The sequence below is a fragment of the Dryobates pubescens genome, chromosome Z (genome assembly GCF_014839835.1).
Source record: "Dryobates pubescens isolate bDryPub1 chromosome Z, bDryPub1.pri, whole genome shotgun sequence".
NCBI lineage: Eukaryota > Metazoa > Chordata > Aves > Piciformes > Picidae > Dryobates > Dryobates pubescens.
This window is the reverse complement of record NC_071657.1, coordinates 107612640-107627673: the sequence shown is the minus strand read 5'-3', so window position 1 is coordinate 107627673 and position 15034 is coordinate 107612640. Positions and strand designations below refer to the sequence as shown.

At 42.3% G+C, this 15034-nt stretch overlaps 1 protein-coding gene across 2 annotated transcripts in view; it reads right to left on the bottom strand.

The window, feature by feature from the left end:
* Window positions 1-15034, bottom strand: part of RELN (reelin) — a 277932-nt gene that overhangs the window by 41813 nt on the left and 221085 nt on the right. For both annotated transcript variants that reach the window (XM_054178701.1, XM_054178702.1), the window contains exons 31-40: window positions 10703-10779; window positions 10255-10413; window positions 8195-8383; window positions 7723-7996; window positions 6194-6334; window positions 5921-6098; window positions 4835-4919; window positions 2868-3050; window positions 236-407; window positions 53-155 (exon numbers count right to left, since the gene is read on the bottom strand). In XM_054178701.1, coding sequence (XP_054034676.1) covers window positions 53-155; window positions 236-407; window positions 2868-3050; window positions 4835-4919; window positions 5921-6098; window positions 6194-6334; window positions 7723-7996; window positions 8195-8383; window positions 10255-10413; window positions 10703-10779 — 1561 coding nt within the window. The remainder of the gene's footprint in view (window positions 1-52; window positions 156-235; window positions 408-2867; window positions 3051-4834; window positions 4920-5920; window positions 6099-6193; window positions 6335-7722; window positions 7997-8194; window positions 8384-10254; window positions 10414-10702; window positions 10780-15034) is intronic.

Genomic DNA, 15034 nt, shown 5'->3' with positions numbered 1-15034 from the left:
CTGAAGACACAGAACTCTAAGCAAAAGGCAAAATAACTCTGAGGACAAGTACCTCAAACTGGATTATAGTGTTTTCATTTACGTTCAGGTCCCTTGTTGTAATGGAGTGCTCTCCAACTTCATTTGAAACAAATACCATAGCCGAATCTTCTTCCCTGCAGAAAGAGCAAAGGATTGCTTTAGTCTCACTTTATCACAGTCACCTCATTCTAGTTTGTTGCTGAGAGATGCTTACGGAGCTCCTTTAGATGAATATGGGCAATAAAGTCCAATGTTTCCACCAGGATAGAAAAACCAGTTGTCCTCTTTGGGACCAAAGTCAAATGTATCCAAAAGGATCACGGGGTTCTTTAGGTTATTTCCATCAATAATGAAGTCATCAATAATCCATATTTCTTCCTTTTTGCCTACAAAGGAAAGGGAAATATTCCTATTAGGATCTAATACTACCATTATAAGCAAGCAGAACATTTGCCAATATTTATGGATTACATGGAGAAAAGAGTGCTGAAAACATGGCTTCACTATTTTCATTTTCCATGGAAACTGTCCCCATACTGCTCTGCAGCAAACCCTAAAGAGTTAACATTTATTACTCTAAAGTTTGTAAAAGTCACAGCAAATTGAAGAGTGAAAAACCGGTGTTGAACAATTACTGTCTGTTTAAATCACATTTACTTTGAAGCTCTGGCAGCACTTCCATCCTTAGTAAAGAATCATAGAAACATCACAGAGTGGTTTGGGTTGGAAGAAGTCTTAAAGATCATTTAATACCAACTGGCCTGCCCTGGGCAGGAACATCTACTACAGCAAGTTGTCAAAGGCGCCATCCACCCTGGCTTTGAGCACATCCAGGGAAGGAGCTCCAGCACTTCTCCGGGCAGCCTGTTCCAGTGCCTTGCCACCCTCAAGCTGAAGAATTTATTTCAAATGTTGAGTCTAAATCTAGTTTCTTCCATCTTCTGCCATCACCTCTTGTCCTATCACTACATGCTGTCATGGGTTTAGCCAATTAAATCTGCTGCTTATATTCTACACCATGCTGCCATCATGCCAGCCTCACAATGAAAGTGCTGGCTGGAGCAAAGTAGCATGGGGCTTGAGGCTCAGATTGGAACATGAGAGGCCTCCTGTTCTGATTGCTGCTTCTGGTTTCTGGTTTGGGGTATTGGTCTTTTCCTCTGGGCTGGCTGAGGGCCTGGGGAATCATTTTATGGCTGGATTATGCTGCAGCTTCTGCTTTTGCTGTGCTTTTCTGTGAAACAGGCTGAGGTCCTTGTGCATTGGATTAGTTCATTAAAATCCTGACCTGAGCTCAGGGCTTCTTTTGTGCTGCTTTCCCTCTAGTCTCTTGCCTGTGAGAGGAGGCTCTCTGAAAGCAGGACACAGGCTTTTGCAAACAGTCCTTCCCCAGCTGTTCTGCAGCCCCCTCCAAATACTGAAAGGCTGCTCTAAGGTCTCCCCTGAGCCTTCTCTTCACAGAAGAGTGCTCCAGCCCTCTGATCATCTTCATGGCCTCCTCTGCATCCACTCTAACAGTTCCATGTCCTACTTGTGTTGGAGGCTCCACAGCTAGACACAACACTCCAGGTTCAGTCTCACAAAAGTGGAGCAGAGGGCAGAATCACCTCCCATGACCTGCTGCCCATGCTGCTTTTGATGCAGCCCAGAAAACACCTGCCTTTCTGGGCTGTAAGTGTGCATTGCTGGTTCATGGTGACCTTCTCATCAGCCAGCACTCCCATGTCCTAGAAGCATCAACATGAGCAGTTACTGTAAAGCCCAAGCAGCCTGAACCATGATGTCATTCTACACCTTTTTCCTTACACTCAGCAGCTTGTGTTTTCCTGGCAAGAGCTCTTTAAGACAGAAGGAAACTCTGACCTTCCCTCCAATGGATTACACTTCAGGTAAGTTGGGCTATTGGAGCTTTAACTGTCAAGGAAGGGTTACATTGCCAGATCTTTTGTTTAAATGGTTTTCCCATCTATCTAAAAGATCAATAAAAATCAATAAAAATTAAAAGGCTTCTTTAAAATAAAATTAAAAATAAAATAAAATTAATCTCCTCAAGAGATGCTTAGTTTAATGTTTGAGGCAGGTCTCACCAGAAGACTGAACTGTAACTGGCTTCTTAGGACTGGATTTGGATTACTTTTTGTTTTGGTTAGATGTGTACTAGGCATGTGCCTGTATGGAATGAATAATTGCTGTGTCACTGTGTCTAAATGATAGTAAGAATTCTTTAGTGCTACAAGATGTGCTTAGAATAAATGAGAGCAGAAAGGAGCCAGAGCTTCCTTCAGATGACACATTTCCTGTAATCAGGAGGAATGCTGTGTTTCTCTTCCGGCTTTCTATAGCCCTTTACAATTTAATCAAAACATTAACTGCTCACTGCATTCTCTTTCTAAATGGGTTTTTAATGCCTAGTTAATTCTGAGCAAGGTAGAACCAGTTTCCATTTACACTTGAGACACTTTAGTGTAATTGGGGCATTCTTATGGGGCTGCGATGTAAACAAGACTCAGGTCCATTAAAAATGATGAGAAGAACCTGAGTAAAATTAACTTTATTGGTGTTGCTTTTCTCCCAGTTCCTCCAAGACCAAGGCTGAGAGTTTTCTGCCTACAGTCAAGGGTTATTAGGTTAAGGTACTTTCACTTTAAAGCATACATCAGCTTTATAAGAACAGTGCTTTATAAGAACAGTAAACATAATACTGTGATAAATGTAATTGAAGAGGTCAAATATAAGGAAAAATGATGTAAGAGCCTTTGTTATTGTTGAGTTCAAATATCTTTCCTCCTACAGAGGCTGAGCTGTGCAAGTGTGGACCTGGAGTCCCAAGGGTGTCTTTTCCTTACCATTGTTGTAAGGTTGCCAGAGCCTGAATCGTGTCCCATTGCTTTGGGCCATGTAGGGCAGAGGAACGTTAATGAAGAGGACATCTGTGGTCTGTGTGAAGTAAAACTCATCTATTAGGTGCCAAGTGATGCCACCGTTGATGGAATATTGCAGCAGGATGGAATGTGACCTCTCCGGCGTGCCTGCAGCAGAGAGGACATGCATTTACATTCATTGTAATCTAGCCCTTAAAAGCACTCTCTCAAGAGCACTCCTAAAAGTGTAAATACAATTAGGTTACTCTGACATCTACTACAGAACTTGGGCTTCCTTTAACAGCAGCCCAAGCTGTTGAGGTGTTCCATGCCTTGTGCATTACTATGCAAGTTCCTCCCATGTTTAGTTCTTAAATTAACCAAGTTTGCTGATGTGCATGGTCCTGCTCCATTCTACTCCAGCACAAAGCCTCTCTTCAACCACTGCATATGCAGCAGGGCAAGGAGGAGACATTTGCAGTCAGGAGCTAACTTCAGCTTGGCTGTGGCAATTAAGAATAATCAACACACTGCTCTTAATGCTTACAGCTAACAAATGTGCTCAGCTGTATTAATTTACATTCAAGACTATGGAGCCTGTTAGGATCTGGATCCAACCTAAGGCTAGCAAGACACAGGTTTAAGGAGAAAAGATTTCTCTTTGAGTTTCTTTGCTTTACCTCTTGTGGATCATGCGTTAAAGTTCAGCTTTTAGCCTTTGGCTATTCCTGCCTTTCAGAATAACACTCACTGTATTTTTTAGCATCTTGACAAGGATCATATATAGAAATACTTTAAAGATAAAATAAATCTTCACAAAGATTTTGATTTACAATATAAAACATTTGGCATATTAATGGTTTTGGAGCATGTTATGCTTTTGGCTCTTACTGTTCTCTCTCTTTTCCATAAAATACTCAAACAATACTAGTAAAGAGCCAAACATATATGATTCAGTCCCTATTAAAGAAATCCAACTTAATTCAGAAAAAAATGCATTTTCACTTGCCCATACAGAGATTTGGCTAAGATACATATTTAGGAAGAGATGTGGTTCAAAACTCTTTTCAACCTGTCTTTTGGCAAATGGTGAGTCAGTCAGGGTCTAGTCTCAGAGTGCTGAACTTCCTGAAGGAGTTATGAACATCTTCCACAAAAGGAAGAGGAGATTTGGCATGCTGAGAGTTTAGCCTGAAAATACCAGTTCTACAAGCAATGATGGGGAAAACTTCTGAAACGGTATGGGAGTGACCCAAATCCTCAAGCAGGGCAGTAGTTCTCTGCCATGGCACTCGTCACTTGGATACAACCATTTGACAAAGCCAGAGATGACAAAGACTAAGAGCAGGGCGAGTGAATCATTGACTTGAAAATATTTGTACTAGAGACACTGTCTGGAGCTTGTTAAGCCAAAATTTATACTTGGCTTGTAAAGTCTGGGTATTTCTCACACACAGTTAAGTAGAATTATGGAGTTTTAGTTGTCTCTAAGATACCTATTAGGAAATCAAATGTTAAGATCTTTTAATACAGTAAACTGAAGCCTGAAAATTAAAATCCCTGTAGTTTCTTATTAGTCCCTTAAGCAATCTAGGCACCACTTTATAACTTAAAATAATGACTAATTCGATTTTTTTCCCCAATGCATGGCAAAATCTCTAAAAAATATCAAGCTCTTTTGCTTCACTCTTGCTCAAAGGCTGCACTAGCTCTGCTGATTTTGACACTAGCACAAGTAACTTTTTTCTTAGGAACTGCTCAGAGGGCCATGTAGTCTGGGAGCAAGGTAGATGATGCAGAACCTCAAACAAATTCCCACATTCACTGTGAACTGATGATCATGTACACTGAAGTTGAAAATGTAAATCCATATCCTTTTCTGTGATGCTGCTAGGTAAGAATAAAGCTAGATGAAAGTTAGATGAGTGATAGGTAATCAACAGTGATGTTACCTTTGGCAATGAATTTAAAGGAAAACTGGATGTACACAGTATTGGTGCAGTCTAGATCTCTTGATACAAGCATTCTCAGTCCTTCCTGTGAATACAGAATACATAGTGTGAATCTCAGGTCCTGTTACTAAAGGTGCTCTGAAGCTTACTATTATCTGAATGTTGTTTTACTGACTGCTGCTGGCAGCAAGAGATGTAGTTCTCTGTCCCACTCCTTCCCATTTCTGTCCCATCTCCTTGTCCCAGAAGATGGGGACAGCAGCAGCTTTGGTAGAGTGACCCATATCAACAGAAAGGGTGCAAGTCACCACCAGAGGCACAGCTACATGGCTAGGTACAGACACAGGTACAGCTCCTTCAGTTCATGCTCTGAGTCACTGGGATGTGATCTGATCCACAAGCACTGGCTTACTCAGACACTGAGTCCAAGCTTCTACAGACATCTTTCAGGGTAAAGAGTACAGCAGCCAAGCATTCTAACTCCTAGGCAGGAAGACTCCTCTCAAGCTCTTTTCTGTGCCTCAAAAAAGATTGTTTACAAACATCCTTTTCTGGGGCAACCTCTTGTCTTAGAGCAGTAAGTAAAGGGAGCAGACAGGAAACCTCACAGTGACCCCCTAAGGTTCTGTCCATCTCTATAGATGTGCTCAAAGTTGTGTGGATCCTGGGACCAGAGCTGGTCCCTGTTCTGCAGAGATCAGGCAAACCACCTCTCAGAGCTTCCCTCTTTTTCAGACCCATTTTCCCAGGGAAACAACCTGCAGGAACAACCAATCCAAGTTTTAGATAATTCACATCCAATGATATGTGATTTAAGTCATATAAAGAAGTTGAATCTGAGTTAAGGAGAAATGTATCCCACAAATGAAAGTAACAGCCAACAAACTGAGGAACCCCCTTTGTTCACCAAAACCACCTGTGACAAACATGGTACATACCACAGGCAGGAGAAGACAGGAAAAAGGAAAAGATGAAATTCTATCCTAAAGACATTGACATAAACATACGAGGGGAAACAACAAAAAATGTGCTATTTTTAGCTCTACTGTTGGTGTGGGTTTTTTTTCAATATAAGCAGTCTCTGACCCCTTTAAAAATGAGAGCTGTTCCAGACTTGATGGTGTCACCATTCAGGTTTCCCCTCTCAGCACCATAGACCTCAGGCCAAAGGTCTGGATGCAAGTTACCATTGAAATCATCCTTCAGGACAGCCGGCAGAGGAATTACAGGGACACAGTATGGACCACCAAAGCCTCTGTCACACCTAGCAACAAATTGGGAGGAAAAGGTGTTATCCATCTGGCCTAGATACAGCACAAGATCCTTCCTATGAAGCAGGTTAAACAGGTTGCTACTTACACACAACGACCTGCATCACAAATGCCGTGGCCAGAGCACATCCAAGGGCATCCTGTAGCCAGCACCACATTATCAATAGCCCAAGAATCAACACCAGAAGCATAGTTGTACTGAATCCACCTGAATCGTGTCCTGGGAGAGCTAGAACAAATAGAGGGTATGTGTTTCAAACTTCAGAATGTCTATTCCACAAAGTACTAAGCAGTAAAGAAAATCCCACAGGCTTCAGGAAATTAAAATCTCATTAATATGCATGACTCCTTGGATCTGGAAGTTTCAGTTCCTCAGGTTAGGTTTTAAGGAAAATTCCAGCAGGCTCTAAAGAAAGGTGCCCAAAGTGAAAACTAAGAAAGGATTCTTGCTGGGATTCTTGCTGGTCAGCGAAGTGACTGAGCAGAAACAGCGAACTACCTTAGAACTCAACAGCTCTATGTGTTGCTAGCAGAGTTAAAATATAATTACTTCAGTGAAGCAGGAATTAATGAAAGTTTGCCCATACTAAGCATTGTGTAAAGAAAGCCCAGTGATTACACCTGTTCATGTAGGTATGTATGCCTGTGTATGAATGTACTTTCAGCAACAGCCACATCCATACTGCTGACCACCTCATCAGCAGCCACACACCGGTGACTGCTGACCACCTGGTCAGCCTCAGGTGAAGAAAGTGGAAAAAACATCTATTATAACGTTATGGGTTCCAACATAGGAAATGTACTGTGGACAAGGCATGGAGAATTGTCCTCACACTTTGACAGGATCAAGATATCATTACACTTGTGATGAAGATTCTTTGCAAGAAGATACATGTTGTCCTGGGGGGAACTATGGAACTAGAAACCAGGATGTGAACCCCAGTCCCAGTCTGTTTATTACTGTGTGTCCACTTTAACTGCTTTTTTCGCTGGGTGGTGACATTCACAGAGGGAGCTTGGCAGAATTACAGAACTGTTTTGAGCAGCAGTAAGCAATAGCACCATCTTTTATTTCTGAACTAGAGCAGGGTTGTATTTGGAGAGGTGGATGCCAGCATATCTACCACATCCATTTACAACCATGTGATACCACCGGGAGGCAGGCAGAATTCTCCTCTGGGTCATAAGGGTAGAGGTGGCACATCCAGTAACATGCATTTCGACTTGCTGATTCCCATGACTAAGATGGCTAAAGACTGGATGACAAGTTATGTGAGATGACACAAAATACTTTGATATGAAAGGATGGGTCAGGGCATTAGGGTCTTACTTCTTATTGTGTAAATGTTAGAAAAGTTTGGGTGAGGATTCCTGTTCTTGCTGTTATAGGCAAGACTTCAGAATGCACTCATCTGAAGTTGTTACTTCATTAAGTTCCTGCAGTTCATGTTATATCTGATGAACTGTTTTGAAGGGACATTTAAAATTCTGATGGTGTGACAACACATATTTAATCATTCAAAAGACATGTAGAAAATTCTCAGGCTGGAGGATGTTTGCTCAAATTAGATCAGCAAAATCTGTCTCATGCTAAGCAGCCAGAAGAGCAGTGCTCACTTGGTGGAGGGTGGGAGGTAGACAGTAATTCTCTTCCAGTTTTGGAATCTTTCTGAAGTGTAGATGGAGCTCTCAGTGTACTGCTGGCAGCCGATGGTTGGGGGCACGCACTCCTCTGTCACCAGGTGCCAGTCTCTCCCGTTGTTTAGAGAGTACTGCAGGTGAATGCTGTGAGAATTGCTGTAGGGCTTGCTGCAACCCATGCTCAGCTCAAACTGCAAGAAAGTGGAGGCTGACACATGGAAGTCCCAAGTCTCAGCATAACGAGGTTTTCCTAAGAAAGAAGAAAGGAGAAACAAACAAAAAAAGAGTTTATCTTGTGCCTTTGGCTTCAGTACTGCCATTCAAACTGGCTATCTGCATTTTCACCTTTTTTCAGCCTTCTCTTCCCTGCAGGTTACTCTGGACCTGAATTTGTCCATAGTCTATAAACTAGACTCACACAAAAGTAACAGGATTTGCTGACACATACCAATGTTTTCACTGAACATCAGAGCTGTATCCATAGACAGGCAGTCAATGTCTACTTGACCTCCTTGTATTCTGTACCAGCTTGCTTGCAAATCCACAGATCCATCAAATTTATCCTGGAAGCCAGTCTGAGAGCTGTCATTCATCCCTATGAGGACATCATCCAAAGCCCACTGAGCAGAATGCTTCCCTATAAAAAGCAGAAGAGGCAGGTTAGAGAACTCTAAGTTATTGGTTTATGGCCATATATTGTGTTAACCCAGTGAGCAGTGCTCAGCCATGTAGACTGAGAGCTGTTAGACAAGGCTCAAATATTGCTTGGGGGTGAACCTGGACTCAAGAGTATATTCCCATTCCTGATAACTGTAGGCATTTCCCTCTTCACTTCTCAGGCTTCAGTGTCTTAGTCATCATATGCACTTCTGTGTTTGAATGAGATACTATGTAAGCCCTTAGATTGGGGATTTCCATTTTATGAGTCACAACCTTCCTGCCATTTCCCACAACTAAATCAGAAAGGCCTCTAATTCCCAAAGTACTTTTTGTATGGATGAAGACAGCACACAAAGGAAAATATTGAAGATCTTTGATACAAATGATTTTCACAGGAATCTTCACCTTCTCCTTCCTGGAAACCTGTTTTCTCTTACTCCATCCTATAGGTATCTCAGTTCATGATCATCACTAGCCCTTCACTTCAATTCACCTTTCTGCTGGCACGCTGAAAACACCATCATACTGTGCAATCATTGCCCTCACGGGAGAAGTAGTCTTGGTAATACATTGTGAGCTCACAGCAATGTGCCAGAACTTTTGTCTTGCCACTCTGAGGAGCAAGAATTATGGCTGACAAGGCCACTGCACTGCATTATGTCAGAGAGAAGACAGCCTGTGAAGCAGCTAATATGTGTAGTGAGGAGTGGTTGTCACCTATGGGTGCTGGTATAGAAAGTGGTATTGCAAGCTCCAGTCATAAACTTCCACCTGACTGCCATTAGGTGATCTCACAGTGGCAGTTCACAGCAGGGACATATGCCAACCAGGTACCCTCAGAGCAAGTGGACAGAAGGACACAGAAAGGGCAACAGATAGGGAGCAATAGGTCTGGCACTGTACTGCTCTCCATTGCAAACAACTGTGGCAGAATGATGGTCTGTGGTGAACCAGTTGCTGCTCATCCTTCTTCCCAAATGAACTGGCTTCTTGACACCCATCTTGCCTTGTATGCTCTCTTGCCTAGTGAGGACAATTAACTCCAGCACATACATTGCAAGAAAATGTACAAATGGGAGCCAAGAAGCCACACACCATAATTACCTGACTGCAAGCTCTGTGCTTTGCTCCCCAGGGAGCTGCTCTTAAAATGCACTTTGCTCTATTTCTGAATATCACCTTAGCAGGGATGCAGTAGCTGCTGCCTTGCACAAAGGTGAGACACTTAATCAGGACACTTTTCATAGTGGCAATGTACCCCACACAGCCGGAGCCATCAGTCAGCACCAGTGTTTTACTTTCAGCTGAGGATGTGGGAAGTGGCTTTGGAATGCAGCAGAAGGCAGGGGAGCAGGGTGCTGGGACACCAAAAGCGGCAGGGGACAGAGGCCGTTTTGGAATACGTTATTAAGACAGTGAGATTGGAGCCACTAGGTAGGCAGAATCAAGGCCAAGTTATGTCTCCTCTTCCAAAACAGAAAAACAAAATGATAAAATGAGTAAGGAATTTTACATCCCAGCTCACTCTACATGCAGGTAAATCCTCTAATCTTATTTAGGCTTTTCTGTGTAATATTTTTTTCCCCTCCCTTTTGTTATCTGTCAGCATCTTTGCTTTAAAATTCAAAAGTTCTGCTCTTCAGTCAATTCTTCTATTTGGTACTATAAGAGAAAACCACATCTGCAGGGTGATTGGGGAAAGACTAAGAATGCTCTTTCAGCACCCAGCTGCTTACCATGTGTCTGTGTCAAGCTGAGGTTCCTGCAGAACATGCCCACACTGAGCAGCAGTCACAAATGGACTGTATAAAGCTGCTTAATGAAGCTTTAGGATGGTGTCTTGCTTACCGTGTTGTGGCTGCCACCAGCGGAAGGCAGTGGCAGGGGTCTTAGCCTCCCGAGGTAGGTCTATGGAGACCACCTGGGGCTCCAGGTATGACATGAAGTCCAGCTCCCGCAGCAAGTGCCAGGTGATCCCATTGTCATTTGTGTATTGAACAACAAGCCCTGTATTTATAAGGAAGAAAGGAAGAAAGGCAGCTAGTCTAACAGCACAGAGCAAAGAGGGGCAGCTCAGTTACTTCTACTGACAGATCACTATTAAGTTTGGTGGAAATCATTATAAATACAATGTGGAACAAAAGGAAATAGTTTTCCCCACCATGTAAGAAAATTGAAGAGGTAATTGATTTATGTTAAAAATAAAACAATCTTTAGTTTGTAAAAGCAGCAAAAGGGAAAAACATTGCAGAAAAAACAAACCACAAAACCTTAATATTAAGAAAAGAGGCTTTACCTTCATTCCTGGCTCTTGGTCTGTTGCAGGAGTTACCAATGGCCTTGCTTCCAATTTGTACATAAAATTGAACTAGCCTGTTAAAAACATTGGGGTAGAAGAGAAGTGTGATCATGTTCTGATAGTACTAGATCAGGCGGTAGAACTGTCCTCTCTTAACTAAAGTGGTGTTTGCAGTTAGGTTTTTATTCCAGGCTAATTGGCCAGGCAATGTTGCCAGTGAAATCAAGTATGGCCATAGTTAACAGGGGAGAACTGTGGATAGAAGACAGCCCTGTGGTTTATTGATCCCGTGCCTAGTAAATGTATTGTTGGACTGGACATCAGAATTTAGCAGTTCCTGATTTCACCCAAAGATGCAAAATCTCCAAAGCAGGCAAATCTGCCCCTTACATCAGGTTCTACATTGACCTCTTGTAATTGGAAATGGTTTAAACTTTAAAATAAAGTCCCAGAGTTTAAATAACATTATTATATCCTTACTAAGCCACCAACTCCTTTTCTTTGTTCTTAAATTATTGATGTAAATGATTTTCAGCCAAGAGCACTCATGGGACATTTTGTGAAGCAGACCCACTGAACATGAACTTACACATTTTGATCTAACAGAATATCCTCTTGGTCTCACAGCATGAGATGGGGGGAAAAAGTGTTCCTGGTCTGCCTTTCTTGCAGCCTTCCCTGTAGTCAGTGTTTTTATCACTTCCCTACCTTTTCTATCACTTTCTACTGCAAACCATGGCAACCTTTTCATTTGTCTCTCTGCATGAAAGATTTTCTGTGTCCTTGATTTTTCTCATAATAATTTGCTGTAGTATTTCTAAACCCACAGCATCTCTTTGAGACAGTGTTACCGGTTATATTGTCAGAACCTTGAATTACCCTGGAACATCCCTATTTAGCTAGATATGAATTAGTAATTTACCCATCTTTGTGATCCAAAATATTCTGGATTTTTTCCTAATATACAGTGATGCCCTGGTATCCTTGCTGACCTGGTATTTTTATCTGTGGTCTGTGGTGCCAGAGTAGTTCACTGTTCCTCTCAGAGGTACACTATTTGCTATACAACAGCAATTAATTTCAATTAATGTCTTGCTGCTCACTCACCAAATTTCACTGCATGTCTCCAACCTTCATCTGAGTCTTACTTGGTCATAACTCATGTAAAGAGCATTGAGATGACCAAGAATGCCATTGTTCCCTTATCTATGCCTTCTTCATGGGTTGTCTACGTTGCATGCCCAAAACAGTGCCGGCACAGAGCAGTGAACCAGGACTTGTCTCCATGCTGAGACCTCCATACCACAGCTTGGTGATGTCATTTACTTTCTTGTCACCTAGCCAGTTTCTGACTTAGGGTGATGCCTCCCTGCTGTGTTATGGCTACTGGAGTACTTGTTAATGTGGTATTTTTGGGGAAGCAACTGCCTGTCACTTGTGCTGCGGGCTATCCTCACGAAGCACACAGGGTGAGGTGGGGTCAATGCTAAACAGGGGTTTTGGGGGGGAAAAGAATGCAAAACTGAGTAAACCAGGCTTCAGTAATTCTACTGTTTGTAGGTAGCTTCTCTATTTTAAGTACTAATTTTGAGTTGCATTTTTGTCTCTGTGTGATGAAGCAAGGCTTGATTTATCACTCAATTCCCCACAAGGATAACTGTGTCTGCTTTAGGGGGTTTGGTCACAATTTGCATTGACATCTGTAAAGTCACAGACCAACCACAAAATTACAGCCAGAGCCAGTACAATGCAGACAGAACTCCAGTTTCCCTCAGCCACAGCTACATACACAATGTCATGATTCTAAACACCAACACAACTCAGTTCTGCTTTTGAGAATGGTACTCCTGCCTGAAATGTTTTGTATATTCAAGGGACTAGGACAAGCCTGAATAGGCTCATCAGTCTCTTTTATATTACAGCCCCACAGGTAGTTCAAGAACAGACAAGCTCACAGTATTGCACTATTTAGCCCGGTGGGTCCTATGGTTTGCTGCAGCTCTGTTGTCTCAACAGGCAATAAAACACCAGACGGCAGCGGTGTAAAGAATTACAGTCCTATGATGAAATTATCTTTTTTGTTTGCCCAATGTAAATATTGGTTAAAAAAAAAAAAAGACCAAAAAACCCACAAAACACCACTTTGTGCAGAAGAGTGAATCAGCCCATCTGATCTGCAAGTGGCTGACCCAGAGCAGCTCTCGGGGATGGTTGCACAGACATTAGCAATGGGGTCTGCAGCAGGGACAGGAACCAAGTCAGCTATTAAGCCACTTTGAAACATAAATAAATAAATTATAAATACCGTGTTTTTTATCTAGCTGCCAGGTAGACACAGTGTGCAAATGTCACAAGGGACTGGCCCTCAGAATGGGAGGCAGTAGCTCATCAGTAACCAAAGTGCATCCAGGTATGGAATTGTCAGTAAGGAGCATGGGAATACCGCTGGTGAAACCGTGCCTTTGGCGCACTGGTCCACGCAAAAGAGAAGAGAGGGAGAGGCTTAGGAGTTCCCAAAATGGAAGCCAAAAAATGGCTGGGTGAAACTAAATTTGATATGTGCAGCTCTCTTAGTGTTATAGGACACTCTCCTCATGTCTGTCAAAACAAATGCGGTCACATAAAGTAATGAGGAGACAACAGGCCAGATAAAGCAGAGATTGCAACAGCACATGATGTGTGTGCTAAACATCTGCAGGCCTTAGCTCCAGGGAGCCAGCTTGAGTTTCCTTGCTCCTAGCATGGCTCCTGAGTTTGGCACTGCACTGCTGAGCTGCTCCCCTGAGCAGCACCACACAGCTTGAGCTGGCAGATCTTTGGCACATGACAAACCTGGGGCACCAAGCTCCCATGGAGCCTGCTCCTCTGGGAAGAGAAGGGCAAAGGGGAAAGGAGGCTTTATATTTCATGCAAAAAAGAATAACAACTCTTTACATTCTTATATGAAATGTATGTTTTCCATTCAAAAAGCTGTAACTACTGAAGCAAGATGACTGGCAATATGCATAGGCAGATCTGCAAGAATTCAAAATGAAAATGAAACTTTAGTATTTTGCAATATTTTTCAGTTTTTAGCTCTTCCATGCCTGATTTAATGAAAGGAGATCTTAAAAGGCCTGGGCAAACACTATTAACCTGAAAAATAAGCAGCTTAAAAATCTACTGCAGGAGTTCAGCCTTCCTATTCACAACCCTCAATCCACACATCTAATGGTATGTCTTTCAACACATATTTTCCTGCTGTTTACTAAATCATCAAAACTCCCTAGCCAGTCCCCCCCCTCCAAAACAGTAAAAGATAACTGTGCAGGGGCTAAGATGACCCCCCATAAGATAACCCAATCCTATACAAGGCATTATTGAATGCAAAAAGTAATACCAAAATTGGAGAAAGTCCTTCCCTCTAATCTCTTCTTTCAAGTGACATTAATTTGAGCTCAAATAATGGAAAATAGAATTCTAAGCTGAGGAATTATTTTCTTTTTCAGGTATGGGTCTTTCAGTTAAGCCCTCACACAATCAAAGACAGTCTGCCTTTGCTTCTAGTGAAAACAACCAGTTAATTTTACAGATGGTCCCAAACATTAAAGTGGGATGGATCTGTTCTAAGGAAGGTGTCTGAAGCTGAATCTCTGAGTTTCATGTGACCGAGACAAATTGCCTGCTAATTAATGAAAAAAGACATGTTTCCAGAAGACAAAGCACTGTTTGCTAGCTGCAGTTTTAGGCTGAGCTGTATTGCCCTTTTGAAGCAGCTATTCTCTCCTCTGAACATAAAAGCAGCCTGGGGTAATCAGTGCAGCCTAAGGAGCCTGTGTTCTGGGCAAGCAGCATGAAGTGGATACTGGCCCTGAGCACACAGGTGGCTGAAGAAAGCAAAAAATCAATATTAGTCCCACTGGTGTTTGAAATGACCGATGTGTTTGTTCTGGCTAGTAAACAGCCTAGGGATGTGGCTTCAAGCTTGAATTGTTCAAGTAAGTTAAACTGCTCACTGTGCTGCTTGTAAAAAAAAGGAAATGTTGATTTTTTTTTTTTTTTGGGGGGGGGGTTGTGTGGAGGGTGGGGAAGGTGGGGCAAATGATCAGTTGTAGCAGGACAGCAGCTCCCAGGGTGAACACATGCTCAGAAGAGGGATCTTAGTAGTTTTTATCAGTTGTCCCTCTGGCCAGTTACAATCTTGGGACAGTTTTAAGACTGTTTGTGTCCAAAACAGAAGCAGTGATGGATTAAAAAGGTCAAGAAAGAGCGTTTTATGAATTCTGGCTTCTAAAATGGTTCATTCTCTGTAAAAAGGGAAAGCTATAAGTATGAAGATCTGGCATTGAA